Consider the following 15,999-nt stretch of genomic DNA (forward strand, 5'->3'; position numbering starts at 1 on the left):
AGTCTTGTAGAGAGAGGATCTGAGTCACGTAGCACCATGCAAAATGAGATTCACATGGTTTGTGCCTACAGCGGTGTTGTCGGGTACTTGGATTCTCTTAGGGTCTGTGGTGAACCCAAGAAACTGGTTTATTACAACCGCAGAGTAGTATAGAGTGAGCGTGGAATAGGCCATATCAGATTGACTGTGTGGTGAACAGCTTAGGAGGGCCTCAGGGGCAACCAAGGCCTGGAAACACATGGCCTGTGACCTTTGTTTTTGCTCAGCTACCCTAGTGGTGCTGGTACTACCATAGAGATACTTCTGCCGTACTACTTGGTTCTTGCGGATTCAATGACTCGGTGGTTTTTTTACATTATCAAGTCTCGGGCACCACACACTTTGCGGATAGCGCCGTTGTGTGGCCTTGTGCCATCTATCCTGACATCACTGGTCATAAGTTAAATAATTTGTAATCCTCTTTCCCTGTGTCTCTCTGCTAATCAATTTTTCCAGGTTCTCATCTGTGTAACTGCTTCGGAAGCACGGACTCTTTAACAGAATAGGGTACAAGTTATTTTATTAATGGCCATCACTTAGCTGACCCACTGGTCATTGAGTGGAATCCGCTTTAGGGTGTTTCAATGTGCTGTTCCCCTTTCGGGTGTTCATTGGCGTGTTCTTGATTCTGGGTGTGTGAAGGTAGTACGATTGCATGCCAATCAGATCTGATGTTTGAACTAATGCTACCTTTTGATGTAGTGTTTTTTCCGTTTCTCTTTAAGCTTCTACATTTATCTTTGGGCTCTTTAATATGGGTGGGCTCATGTTCATGTTTCTCCTTTTCATTTTCTTGACCTTTTACCATTGTTGACTATAAGCAACTTGAATAGCAGGTAAAGCAATGTTTGTTTATCTTTATTGATACTGAATTCCCTCTCACTCTGTGCAGTTGAGCATTTCTGCACATGTTGAAAAATGATGAAATTAATACATTCAAAAATGTAATGAATGATCTCTTCTTTGTATTTTGATCATGTGCAACGTTCTTCACCCAGAACTACTGGCGGAGAGGTTGAGGACTAGGCGGCAACGAGATCTGATGGAAATTCGCGATCTCATGACTTCCATCCAGAGAACGCAGGAAGACATTAACAGGTAATTGATCTTTTATTGCTTTCTTGTGACGGATAAATTGTTGTTTTAGGGCTACGTTGCTCATCATTCTAAAATACGCAATTTTATGTCTGTCTGATTTTTTTTCTGATCACGATACATTTGGTCGTTACTTATCCAATCTCAACCAAACTTGACAGGAGGACTAAGGGTCACACGATGGAGGTTGTATCGACTTCATCCACCGCGTCTCCACCCCTAAGGGGGTTTTCCACCTTGGGAGAAATCTGTGTTAAGGTGTATATGCATGTTAAGATAGCTAATCATGGATTTTTTCCAAGGTCGCTTCTAATAACAAAAGTAACTCGAACGGCACTCGGTGGAGTGCATACCTCCGCCAGGCTGAACATTTTATGTTTTGTAGCCCACTGATAGGCCAGATCTGGATTCGGACCTGAACCAAAATCTAATCGGCTTGTTTTTGTCACCTAACACACTTGTCCACCAAGTTTAGTCATAACTCGTCCATAACTTTTTTTAATATCATGTTATATACTTTTCACCCGATCTCTCAATGGTGAAGAATCACTTAAGAATTAAATAACTTTCGTATCCGAATCCATATTCAGATCTTCACCAAAATCGAATCGATTCGTCCTTGTCACACACACAACCTCTTCCCCAATTTTTGTCCAAGTCCGCCCATCACTTTTTGAGATATCCTGCTATGTATCGGTTTTAGCCCAGCACTCGATGAATGGTGAAGAATCACATCACCTGAAAAATTATAGTCGCCGAATCCGAATCCGGATCTTCAACAACATCTAATCATTTCGTCCTTGTCACATACGCTACATCTCTGCCAAATTTCGTCCGAATCTGTCCACAACTTTTTGTGATATCTTGTTCACAGACAGACAGACAGACAGACAGTAGTGAAAACGTAACCTCCATCCACCTTTGGTGGCAGAGGTAATAACAACACTATCGACAAGTACAGATACATTCAAAGTACACCGCCCCCATGCCAAATAAATAAATTGCATCCTCCAGCGTGGCATTGCCGGGGTGCCTAAGGCGCCTGGCAATACCTCCATGCAGTGCATAGAGACTGTATTGGGAGGGAGAGGTGTACAATAATTGATTGATTAATTGTGAAATTTAAATAAATATATAATAATCGCAAAATAATAAATTTATTAATCAATTGGCTAGTAGCATACCCAAAGCACCAGTGTTTCATCCGAATTTGTAACTTTTTGAAAACGAATTAAATAATTAATCAATCAAAAATTTAATAATAGATTAATTGACTAATCAATAAATAATAAATCGATGAATTGGTCAATAAATCCAAAATATCCTTTATAGCCACATCACTTGGGCACTATCATGTCCACATATTAGCTTCCTAGCTCAAAAGGTGCCTGAGATATTGCCCAGATGAGAAAAAACATAAATAAGTGATTAATAATGAAAATAAATAAATAATAATCGTAAAATAATTAAATTATTAATCAATTGCCTAATAGAATACCTAAACCACCACCGTTTCATCCCAATCTGTAACTTTTCCTTCCCCTTCGGTGCCCGGCAATGACGTCATGCAGCGCCTGGAAATGGCATAGGAAAGTAGCGGTGGACAATAATAGCATAATATTAATGTTATTACAAAACACTATTAATACTGACAATATCTCCTTCCCCAAGGGGTTTCTCTCTCCTTGGACAAGTGGCATGTTAATGTGCATAAATACCTTATTGTGGTGTTTCGTGGGGAAAGCCTACCAGAAGTAAAACAATATATATGATAAACCACAAACAAGTATGATAACATTTTAAAATGGTCTTTACTGCTGTTTTTTTTTTTTTGTTTGTTTTTTTGTATACTGAATCGAGGCTCGTGAAAGAGCTAACATTTACTTCACAAACAAATCAACCAGACAAACAAAATATATAAAAAGAGGGAGCGGAAAAACAAGATGGGGAGAGAAGGGGAAGCACACAAACACAACATTTGAGAGCAGGGAGATGTGTGGAAGGGAGAGGGCTTGGGGGGTGGAGGCATGGGAAGGGGGGGGGGGGAGAAGTATAAAACACAAGGACACCAAGGACTTCCAGGACAGAAGTTGGTATTTCAAAAAAGTGGAATTGGGGTGAAATTAGCAGGGGTAGAAAAGATCAAGGTTTTGGATGGGGGAAGATAAGAGATGGTGGTGAACAGCTGTTTTAAAGACCTGGAGGGTGGAGTGGGATTGAAGAGAGTGAGGGAGTTTGTTCCAGAGGCGGGAGAAAAGAGGAGTGAAGGTGAGCAGAGAGTCTTGATTTTGGCAGTTTGACCATAAGAAGGTTGCAGGCAGATCTTGTGCGACCTGTAGGAATATTTGCGGGACAGAGCCCAGAGAGAGCTGGGGGGGGCAAGGCCAGAGAGGAGTCGGTAGAAGACGGAAAGACCACCAACCTGCCTGTGGTGAGTGAGTGAGAGGCCCTTGGAGTTAGCTTCATCGCGGGAGATTCCAATGATTCTGAATGCTTTGGTTTCAACAGCGTGAAGACGAGCTAGGTGTGAGGCAGGAGCACCAGCCCAGAGGGGAGAGCAGTATTCCATTGAGCTGCGGATGAAAGCCTTGTATGTGGTGAGAAGCTCAGGTGTGCCAAGGAAGGACTTCGCACGACGGAGGATGCCCAGTCGGCGACTGGCTTTGGAGGCCAGATTTGAAATGTGGTTTTCCCAGGAAAGATCATGGCAGATAGTGAGACCCAAAAGCTTGAGTGACAGAACTTCTTGGAGAGGATTATTCAGAAAGTGGATGGGAGGGTTGTCCAGTCGGTCTTTTTGCAGAGACCGTAAGAGTGTGAGATTTGTCAGGATTGAAAGACATGTTCTACTTGTTTGCCCAGTCTGTGATTTTGTCCAGGTCTGCAGAGAGTGAGGAGGCTGCAGACTGCCGATCTGAGGGATGAAGAATGGAGCGACAGAGAGGAGAGTCATCAGCAAAGAGATACAGAGGATTTTCAAGAGAGTCAGAGAGATCATTGATGAAGACCAGAAAAAGCACAGGGCCCAGAACACTGCCTTGTGGAACTCCAGCCTGAACAGGAAGAGGCGATGAGAGAAACCCATTCAGGGCCACACGTTGACTACGACTAGAGAGGAAGTCCGCCAGCCATGCGTGGAGATTTCCATGGATACCAAAAGAGGAGAGTTTGGTGAGCAGAGCGGGGTGCCAGACCGTATCGAAGGCACGTGATATGTCAAGGGAGACTGCTCTAATTTCCTGTTTGGCATTGAGGACCTCCATCCATTGTTGAGAAAGCAGAAGCAGCATGTCCAGAGTAGAGTGTCCAGGTCTGAAACCAAATTGATGATCAGAGATCAAGCCATTGGAGAAGAGGAAAGATTTCATATCTGAAGCAATGATGGATTCCATGACTTTGCTGATAATTGGGAGAAGGCTGATTGGTCTGTAGTTGCTGGGATCTGTTTTTGCACCTTTTTGTGCAAAGCGGTGATGTTGGCAGATTTCCAAGCAGATGGAAGATGACCTTGAGCAAAAGAGAGGGTGAAGAGAACAGAGAGAGGGAGTGAAAGAGCGGAAGAACAGGATTTTAGGACCCGTGGGCTGATGCCGTCAGGTCCAGTTGCAGAATCCGAGTCGAGGGTTGACAGAAACTTTTCCACATTGTCAGGAGGAAAGGACACAGAGTCCAGGAGCAGCTGGGTACGACTGGGTACAGAGAGGGATGGATTTGGGACACATGATTTAGAGGCAAACACAGAGTTGAGGCATTCAGCTTTTTCACGTGCGGAGTCAGCCGTGTGGCCATTTGAGGTGAGGGAGGGGATGGAGGGGGAACAAACACCAGAAACAGATTTGACCAGACGCCACCAGGATTTGGAAGAGGGAGACAGATAAGAGAGTTCGGTCCTGAGAACGGAGAGATATTGTTTCCTGGCTCTCCTGAGGGTGGACACACACTTGTTTCGGGCTTTGTGAAAGGAAATGAGATTTCCTTCCGTTGGATTTGCTTTCCAGGAGACGAAAGCAAGTTGTTTCTGGGCAATGGCCTCACCACAAGATTCCGTGTACCATGGACGGGAGGAAGGGTATGACAACAGAAGACGAGATGGGATAAATCTGTGCATGAGAGAGAGCAGTTTGCTTTGGAAGAGTTCCCAGGAAGAATTTATATCAGAGGCAGTAGAGATGGGAGACCAGTCCAGATGATTGATGGCTGCTTGAAGACCGTGCCAGTTGGCCTGAGTGAAATGCCAGACTCGTCGACGCTGAGGAGGCTCTCTGAGAATGGTCAGAGAGATGTCCACTTTAACAAGCACATGATCAGAAGAGCCGATTGGAGCAGAAGAAGAGCAGCAGACATTTTCAGGGAAGTTAGTCATAACCAAGTCCAGAAGAGAAGATGCTCCGTTGACTGAAATCCGGGTCGGGAAATTGACAGATTGTGTCAGTCCCAGTGAGGTTTAACAGTGAGGTTTAACACTAAACTGAAAGTATTTTGGAGGAATCCCAACATCCTTGAGGCATTCTATGCTTATTGCATCCCCCACAGATTAGCGGACCCGGGCCTACATTTACTGTAATCTATATACCCTAGAGAGGATAATAACATGACCCTTCCTGCCGCTGCCTTAGGGAGTGGGTTTATAAGTTTTAAATAATTTGTACTTATTGTGCTGTTGGTACCCCTTAAGGTGTGATTAGTCTATGAATGTAGGGTCAAATACAGTAGTCTACATCGGTGTGCTTCACATGATTGGACAAACAAACATATTTCATTGGTTTGGAACCTGGCTTCCCCACATCATTACCCAGGGGTTCATATGGGAACTTAACAAGCCAACTTTAAAAACATCAAATTATTGCTTATGTTTGAGCAAAATTCGTTGTTCCAGTCCATCTGAAGATTTAAAAATTCCTCAATAGTTGATGTTCCATTTGCATTGCTCTGTTTTTTCAAATAATAAATAAATAATAATAATAATCAAACTACGAATAGTATATTTAATACTGCAGGTCTCAAATGATCATGCAAAACCACATGGGAGTCATCTCCATTTACTTTTACACTTGTTTAGCAAAATTTGAATGTGGACGTAAAAATAAAAAATCATTAAACACCTTGATAGGCTTCCATTCAGCATTTCCCCTTTTTAGGATGCATTGAAGTCAAGACTTTTCCACTCTTCAGAACACGACTTTTGTTACCAGCTCATAATTGTGGCAACCAGGTTTCATCTCCAGCAATGAAGTGTTGCTGTCCTGATTAAAAACACTGAAAATTTGGAAGCTCTAATGTTCGCTCTGAGTCTCTGGTTCTTCTACCAGCACGAGACTATGTATACAAAAAAAATAGAATGGTAATGTAGTGAGGAAAATTGCTCGTTAATGAGATTTTTATTTTTGTATATATAGTATTGAGACGACCGAAGAGGAGCTGGAACACAGAATGCATCAGGACACAACAGAAATTTCCCAAACACGTTCTTTCTTTCTCCATAGCTTAAAGCTCAACTACAATATGATAACTTGTCACCTTTTTACACTATTCAAATTGTAGAACAACAAACATAAAAGTCATAATAAATAATTGTTCCAATAATTGTTGTTTCCGTGCTTCCTTGGGAAGCACGGGAAGCTCCCGGAGGTTGATCCTTCCCTCCTGTGAGGGCGAGAGGGGGTTCCTTTGTGCCCGTTGCCTGACCCTGGGTACTACCAACACGTATGCAAAATTTGGTGGAGACCAGGCCAGCCCCGTTTTTATGCCTCCGACAACGAAGTCACAGGCATTATGTTTTCGCGTTGTCTGGCTGTCCGTGCGTCCGTCCGTCCATTATAGATTTTCATTTCTGCGATAACTTAAGAACAGCTAAAAGCATCCAAGTTAAACTTGGTACAAGTATTATATTGATACAAAGATGAACTGATTAGATTATAGGGTCAAAGGTCAGAGGACATGTCAGGTATAAATGTGATACTTGAGAACAGCTGAAGTGATTTATGTCAAACTTGGTATGTATAATGATATAATAATGTGGGCAGAGGCATATTGGTCGACATTGCGATGATTTTCAGATGTGCATACACATGCATACATACAAACACATAGAGAATTGCCTCATTAATATAGTCGGATATTGAATCGTAAGTATAAGCATTGAGCGTAAGTATAAGCGTAAGTATAAGCAAGTATATAAGCATTGAGCATTGAGTAACCCTGGTGTTGGGCTAGCGGCTAGGGTGCCGGCTTAGGATCCTAGGATCCTGGGTTCGAATCCCAGTAGATCGCTGAATTAACGCCAGGGGGGTTGACTCAGCCTGTCATCCTTCCGAGGTCGGCTAATTGAGTACCAGTTCACTGGTAATTCCCTGTTTGTCGTTAAAGGCGGCAAAAAGGGTTGGCGTCAGGAAGGGCATCCGGCCGTAAAACATTGCTTCAAAAAGGGGACCGAAAAACAACAACAACCATGGTTCCCGAAAAAGGCCAACCCCCGCTTTGCGGGGAAAAATGGCCTCTAAAGGTGGTTTTTATTTTATTTTATTGAATCGTAAGTACACAAGCATTAACTTTTTTCCTTTTTTTTGTATACTAAGTCGAGGTTCATGTAAGAGCTAAAACGTAGAACATATAATAAAGGAAGTGGGAGACAAGAGGGGGAGAGAGAGAGGGAAGCACAACAACAGTAGAGAACAAGGACATCGGGACATCTGTGGAAGGGGGAGGGCTGGAGCGGGGTAAATGGGATAAACAAGATGGACACTACAAGGACTTTCAGGAAAGAAAACGGAATTTTAAAAAGGTGGATTTGGGTTCGATTAAGGGGGTAGAAAATATCAAGGTTTTGGCTGAGTTGCACTGAACTTTGCCCTGAGCCAAAACACCGCCAAACAGTCACTTCGAAATAATTTGTCAGAGATGGTGACATTTTGACAGTGAGAAAATGGGAAAGATGAGGACAGAATTTGTGGATAAACAGATACTGAACAGGATAAATTGTTGGGAGGGTGCAGTGGCACTCAAAAGTGTGTAGAGAAAACTGTCGATGGAAATGGCTGCATAGCATATCGTGAAACAAAATATGGAGTTAAACGATAATGCAATGCGGTGATGCTTAGCTTTCAACAGAAATCTCTCCACAGAATACAGAACAACATCTCCGATATGTAATTTGATCCGGAATCAATTGTTTTTCCTTATTGTGTCATAACATTGTGCAATTATTCTTACCTATAACTGGAGTGACATTTTTTTGAATGATGACATGTTCTGCCGCAGGAACTTGGAAATGCTCATCAAACGATCCCTTTCTGCACATTCCTTACAGCAGCAACCAAATGCACTGCATGTGAGAGACCTGCTTCTTGTTGCAGTGTGCATCTTCACACAGCTTTTCTTGAGCATATTTTGGAAGTAGCTCATGGGTGTACAACTGAGATCTGCCATGAACGAAAGACCACCAAGAAGGAGGAATTCCGACAAAGAAATGAATAGCCGTGCACAATGTTCACCCAATGCTGCCTTCATAACGGCAACCATATCACAAAGACCTGGAGGATCTTAAATGATTCTCAGGCCTTCATCTTCTAGAATGGGCCCTGAAGATTTCAGTAAATATGGTGCACCCAGCAAGGAGGTGCATTAGAAACACTTTTGAGGTGAATTTCCTGTGCCGTGCAAGTTTTCTCACCATTGTTCTGCACACCTCCGGGTGTACCGAAACAGCCTGTTGTTACATCGTTTATTGAATACTATGTTAATATATTGCGGACAATGATGGACACCCCATCAAAGCACTGGACAACCCTGGACCAATGTCTCCTTTGTGACCAGTTTCCTTGGATTCCACAAACTGGTGTAACAATGCCACATGGTATACCTTCTAATGAGGGAAAGCCATTGCTATTTATCATTTACTGACATCATTTCTTAGTTAGTGAAGTAAAGTTATATTTTCTAAGAAACTACAATTGTAGTTGAATGTTGTGCATTAATTCCTATGAGAGATACTCCTCACGCTTGACTTTGTTCAACGCCACTCTATGGAAAGTAAATTGAGGATTCGTGCTGTTGACGATGATTCCGACTCGATTCGGATTTGGTTTTTCTTGACACGTCATCGAGTTGGGTGAAGCTTCACCTTCAATCACATCGCATTCCTTTCATAGCACAGTGGAAACATCTTCATACTTTGCATGTGCGTATATGAACTTGATGGGTCCAACTTGCACCATGTGTACACCATGTGAAGAAATCGTATATTTAGGATGTGCTATGCCGCGCAATAGTCGTTCATACCATCGCCATCATGGATGGTGGTTTTGTGGCGATGGATGCCGATTATGGTGCTCATCATCAAAGAAAATCTTTGAAAACTGCTCCTTTTGTTTTTTTTTCTTCTTTTTTTTTCCTGTCGGTCAACAGAGCCCTCCATTCCCTCTGGATTTTGCTTCTCGCCAAACATCCGGTGATGCATAACTTGGATTTACCCCTTTCGCCTCTTCGGTTGATCCAATGTCTCCCGCACACCTCGCATGAACTTCATGTTTCCAGAAATAATATGTTATGTTGGAAAACGTCTGCCGTTCTATCTTCGAAGCTCCAAGAATCTCGAGATGGTTGTGTTTTGAATTACCTGAATATTTACAAAGACTGGCTTTATGGGGACCTAAATCCTTGCTCAATTACATTGTCTCCACTATTAACTTATTTGTAGCACTTTTAGCTTTTACGATACATAAAATATTTGGGTATAGATGTCGTAACAGTTTTGTGTAAAAACAATCCACTCCTTGCGAACTGTTTGGGTTTGGGAGAGCGGGTGGGCCTTTGGGGTGGTGGAAGAGGAAGGGTGCTGAAAATTGTCCGCGTGTAAATGGTTTTGTCTGTTAGTGTCTCTAAACACTCGTGTTTAACCCGGTGCATACCACATGTAACCATGTTTGGTCACATTATTTGTCATAGTAACAAGCACACCATAATGGAAATTTCAATACAGGTATAATAATCATTATCATCCACGATGCCTCTGTGTACAATGTTGATTGAATAACGTAAGCAAATACTATTGCACTTGTACGATCGATCGATTCCGTATTTGCATTTTATAAATGGTTTCTTTATTGTCTATAGATTTATGCATAAAGATGCAGCTACATTGAGTCACACTTGGCTATGTTGCTGAACAGTTTATCCTCTCCTTTTCTCTTGTTTTTAATTCAGTTCATTACGTCTGCCAGTGATGGTGGACGGAGGATATGTTTTCACCCATGTCTTTGTTTGTCTGTAAACAGGATATCTCAAAAAGTTGTTGATGGATTCGGACAAAATTTGGTGGAGAGGTTTGTGTGTCACAAGGACGAAATGATTCGATATTGGTGAAGATCTGCATCAGGATACTTAATTTGTTAAGTGATTTTTCACCATTGAGAAATAAAATTTAAAAAAACACCTTTAGAGGCCATTTTTCCCCGCAAGCAGGGGTTGGCCTTTTTCGGGAACCGTGGTAGTTGTTGTTTTTCGGTCTCCTTTTTGAAGCAATGTTTTACGGCCGGATGCCCTTCCTGACGCCAACCCTTTTTGCCGCCTTTAACGACAAGCAGGGAATTACCAGTGAACTGGTACTCAATTAGCCGCCCTCGGAAGGATGACAGGCTGAGTCAACCCCCCTGGCGTTAATTCAGCGATCGACCGGGTTTCGAACCCAGGATCCTAGGATCCTAAGCTGGCACCCTAGCCGCTAGCCCAACACCAGGGTTATTCTTCACCATTGAGAGATGGGACCAAAACCGATATTTCAAATATTTCAAGCGCGATATTTCAAAAAAGTTGTTGACAAGTTATGACAAAACTTGGTGGATGATTGTGTGACAAGAAAAAAACCGATTCCATTTTGGTTCAGGTCCGAATCCAGATCCGGCCTATCAGTGGGATACAAAACGGAATCTGTTCAGCCTTGTGGAGGTATGCTCTCTACTGAGTGCCGTTCTAGTTTCCTCTGTTGGGTTGTTCTCTTTAGTTTTTTTTTTCTGCTCTGCAAACGGTTCAATATTTGAAAAAATCTTGTCTTCACGTGGGGAACAAGCAATGATTTTTTTTTCTTTTTTTTTAACTCCGAGTTCTCTCCATGATATCCTTGTTGCTCATGCTGTGTGTTGTTTGAATGTATTTTCTCGGTCTGTTGGTGCAGGAGAAAAGCATAAAATTGCCATTGGAGGGTGAAACTATCTTTGTATTTCTTGTTTTGCTGCTGACCTTTTGAATCGATGCAAGATGGATCCTTGTGTGTAATGGCAGGTGTTTTTAATTTTTTTTTCATGTTTTCACGAGTTTAATATGCATTGGTCTCCTGGGTGCTGCACATCTGACTTGATTCCCTGAAGAGAGCATGTTAGAAGCATGATGTTGGTCCAAGTGCAGAATTGCCAAGTCGCTGATGTGTATAAACCCAGTGCCTTTTTTTTCAGAAATCGACAAACTACATTAAAATTGTACTTATCAACACCATTGCTTGATCTCATGTGTGAAGTCACATTTGTTTCATTTCAATTGTCTGTAGTGATATGTTTAGAACAGCAATACTTAGGTTCTGCATTATTACCTCCACCACCGAAAGTGGACGGAGGTTATGTTTTTCATCCCTGGTGCTCTGTTTGTTTGTCTGTGAGCAGGATATCTCAAAAGGTTATGGATGGATTTGCACAAACCTTGGTGGACAGGTTTGGTGTGTGACGAGGATGGAGTGATTAGATTTTGGTTAAGATCTGGATCTGGATACAAGAATTTTTAAATTTCTTAAATTATTTTTCACCAATGAGAAATGGGGCCAAAAAGGATCTACAGCACAATATCTCAAAGAATTATGGACGGATTATGACAAAAGTTGGTGGATGGGTTGGGTAGGTGACAAGAACGAGAAGATTAGATTTGGTTCAGGTCTCGATGTAGATCCCACCTATCAGTTGGATACAAACCATAACCGAGCTGTTCAAGTTGGTGGAGGTATGCACGATACCGAATGTTGTTCTAATGAGGTTTCCACTGGCAGCCTATTGTTCTTGAAAGGATTATTATTATTCTCACACATTTTGTGGAGATGAATCCGAGAAAACTGTTAGAGCTAGCTCTACAGAACATGAACTCATTATAGATATGAATGTAACTTGGTGCATCATCAATTTTGTTTTTGCAAGTTTGACTTAAGGTCTGCCATTGCCTATGATGTCATAAACTTTAAACATCTTCTCCAGAACCAGTGAACGGATCAATGCTGAATTTTACAAATATCACCTAGCCATGTTGATAAGTTTGCGAAAAAAAAGTCATCGGTCACGTGGTTTGGCAGCCATATATTGGATTTAAAAATAAATCTTTGAAAACCTACTTCTCCAAAACCGCTTATCTGATCGATATTAAACTTCAAAGACATGTTTACATTCCGATGGGGGATAATACTTGCAAACTATGATGTCATCAGTCATGTGGTTTGGCCACCATCTTCAATTTAAGGAAAAAATAAAAACATTTTGTGGAGTACCTCTTAACGGATCAATGCAAAGTGTCATCCATATGATCAACTACTGATGTGGGGAAAATATCTGTAAACTATGACATCATAAGTCATGTGATATGGTGGCCATCTTGGATTTAAGGAAAACCTTTAAACATCTTTTTCTCCAGAACTGCTGAACGGATAAATACGACATTTCATATGTATGATCAACTCCCCATGAGGAAGAAATTGTTTCTGAACTATGACATCATCAGTCACGTGGTATGGCGGCCATTTTTGATTTAAGGAAAAATATTTGAAAATCTATCTCCAGAACCACTCAACAAATCAATCCAAAACTTCATACATAAGATTGACGACACATGAGGATTTTTTTTGCAAACGATGACATCATCAGTCACATGGTATAGCAGACATCTTGTATTTAAGGAAAAAAAATTGAAAATCTATCTCCAGAGCCGCTAAATCGATCCAAACCAAAATTTACACACATGATCAACGACTCATTAGGAAAATTTATTGAGAATGATGATGTCGTCACTCCCATGGTATGGCGGCCATTTGCCTAGAAGCCTATCATCACTGCTTGCAGTTAGTTTTAGTTGGAAATTGTAATATGTCTGAGGATGAAGATTGACCACAGGGCATGTCAGTGGCCAAACGACACTCAAATTACAGGCTCAGCCTTGTGAACTGAACAACCAGATAATTAATATGGCCAATTAAAATAAATTTGGATCTACAATGCTGGGGAGATCAAATATAAACCTACAGTTGTCCTACTATTAATTTGCAATTTATTACTGGCTTTGACATCAATACAAAATTTTTATTGTGGACCCTAGGCATAAAAAATTACATATCAAACGGTTTCAAATGGAGCACCTCGCCACCATTAGGCCATTTAAATTGCCTCAGATATGGCAATAAATGTGAATTGTTGCTCCCAGCTTGCCGGCTCGATGACACAAGACACCATTTGTATTTTTGCCGTCTCCATCCCTACCCCGTTTAGAAGTCCGTTCACCCATGCATCCATCTGGAGCAACAACAACCTCCACTAGAAAACGACTGGGCACATGTTTTTCATATTCAGGATGTATGTATGCAATAGAATGTGGGCATGAGGCACATCAAATTATTCGGAACCAAAAATCATTCGACACTTTAATTTCCAAAATTCTGGCAATTCATCGTTTTTTTTTTTGACTTTTACGAGAGAATTGCACAGGATATACAGTACATGATTTCAGGATATATTATTTATTTATATACACTTTACCATCTTCACTACGAACACACAACTTTGGATTTAAAAAAGTGTTTACACTTTACCATCACCACTACCTACATACAGCTCCACCTTGAATTCGTTATTATTTCTAATCACTTTACCATATCTACTTGGATGACATTTTGTCTGGTTATGGGCCAGGCACATTGGTGGTGATGCAAGCGGGCGTAATGATGTGAGGACTGTCTACTCTGAAGCTTTGAAGAGGAGGGATGAGTTTTTGTAAGAGCATTTGCAGGATTTGGGGTGTAGGGTGTTTTTTTGTTTTGTTTTGTTTTTCAGTGGTTCTGCCAAGGGTGGGAGTCATTGAAGATTTCTGTAGCAAAGCGACGATGTGAACCAGTGTTTGAGAGGGGAGCGGGTGATGTGGGAGTAAGGGTTTTGGATTTGTGAACATGTGCGGATGCCTGCAAAGTCATTGTGGGTGTATGAGGTCAGGTGGCAGGGTGCTTCATTGAAAGGGTGCGGCAAGATTTGTGGCAGTTCTTGAGAAATAAATTAGGACTTTTATGGAATAGAAACTGAGGATGAGGTTGGATGGTTGGGGAGCAGGGGGTGGTTAATGGAAAGAAAAAGTTATGGGTGTTAAGGTGTTGTGCAGGAATGCCAGAAGCTTGAAGGGTCGAAGATCTGGAAGCCAGGATGGATGGCATGGGGGTATTCAACATAGTTGCTGCAAGTAAGACGTGGTTTAGTGAGCAATCTAACTGGAGTACAGGAATTCAAGGCTGCAGGGTTTGTAGGTGTGATAGGTAAAGGAAAGGGAGGATGTTTGACGATCTGGGTGAAAGACAGTACAGTAGAAAGGCATGGCATTAAGGAGGGAATTGATGGAGAGAATTATGTGTGGATAGAGATTAAATATTGCAAGAATAGTAAGATACTTATGGGATGCTATTAGAGGAATTCTGGTGTGAGGGAAGAGCAGAGAAGATGGATATGTGAAGAATTCAGAAGGGCATGTGATAAGGGAAGAGTCTTGATTATGGGGAATTTTAACTTGACTGGGATAGATTGGGTCCAATAACAGGGAAAGGGCAGAGTAGATGAAGATTTTTATGCCTCTGTTGATGAAGTCGCCGGAGGCATTATGTTTTCAGGTTGTCCGTCCGTCCGTCCGTTATAGGTTTTCGTCACCCCGCGATAACTTGAGAACGGCTGAAGGGATCTTAGTCAAACTTGGTTCAGGTATGTATAATGAGGTAACGATGAACTGATTAGTTTTTGGGGTCATGAGGTCAAAGGTCAGAGGTCATGTTAGGTAAAAATTCTGTTACCGCGATAACTTGTGAACCAGTGATGGGATTCTGACCAAATTTGGTACACTTATGTAGAATGAAGTAAAGATGAACTGATTAGATTTTGAGGACAAGAGGTCAAAGGTCAAAGTCCGTAATAGGTCTATAACTTGAGATCGGCTGAAGTGATCTAATTCAAACTTGGTACAGGTATGTATAATGGTGTAAATATTAACTGATTAGATTTTGGGGGCAAAGTTCAAAGGTCAAAGTCCTTATAGGTCTATAACTTGAGAACGGCTGGAGTGATCCAATTCAAACTTCGTACACATGTATAATGATGTAAAGATGAACTGATTCAATTTTGGGGTCAAGGTCAAAGGACAGTGGTCATCTCAGGTAAAAATGTGGTCATATCAGGTAAATAAACTTGAGAACAGCTGAATGGATTTAAAGCAAACTTGGTACAAGTATTATAATGATGTAATAATGTGGGCAGAGGCATATCGGTCGACATCGTGATGTCAAAGAGTGTCATTCTAGTTTAGACCTTGTCCAGAATTGCTTTTTAACCCCGTTTGAAGAAAAGCCCATGAGGGTTGTGCTGTTCTGTGTTGGACTTCTTTTTGAGTAACAATCCCAATATGGTGCAGGAGGTTAAGGCAGGAGAACATCCAGCGTTATGTGGCTAAAATTATAATAAACACAGCACTATTGTTGAGTTATGGTACTATCCTCCCCACTTCCTCTCTCTTCCAACTCATACTTCCACATCCTCCTCCCTTCTACTTTAATCTGCCACCCCTCAAACAACTCCTCACTGTGCCTCAACCCATCACCAT

The 15,999-nt window shown here is 41.6% G+C and overlaps 1 protein-coding gene across 11 annotated transcripts in view; it reads left to right on the forward strand.

Moving 5' to 3' along the window:
- LOC137412121 (oxysterol-binding protein-related protein 8) overlaps nucleotides 1-11,619 on the forward strand; it is a 199,543-nt gene extending 187,924 nt beyond the window's left edge. For 4 of the 11 annotated variants that reach the window (XM_078769774.1, XM_078769771.1, XM_078769772.1 and 1 more), the window contains 2 exons: nucleotides 1,038-1,137; nucleotides 9,538-11,619. In XM_078769774.1, coding sequence (XP_078625900.1) covers nucleotides 1,038-1,137; nucleotides 9,538-9,829 — 392 coding nt within the window. In that variant the 3' untranslated portion in view covers nucleotides 9,830-11,619. Of the gene's footprint in view, nucleotides 1-1,037; nucleotides 1,138-1,295; nucleotides 2,683-8,391 lie in introns of those variants that run through there. The other 7 variants (XM_078769776.1, XM_078769778.1, XM_078769780.1 and 4 more) reach the window with 5 other exon arrangements.
- Nucleotides 11,620-15,999: the final 4,380 nt, after the last annotated feature.

This window comes from Myxine glutinosa, chromosome 1 (genome assembly GCF_964187855.1).
Source record: "Myxine glutinosa chromosome 1, kmMyxGlut1.1, whole genome shotgun sequence".
Taxonomy (NCBI): Eukaryota; Metazoa; Chordata; class Myxini; order Myxiniformes; family Myxinidae; genus Myxine; species Myxine glutinosa.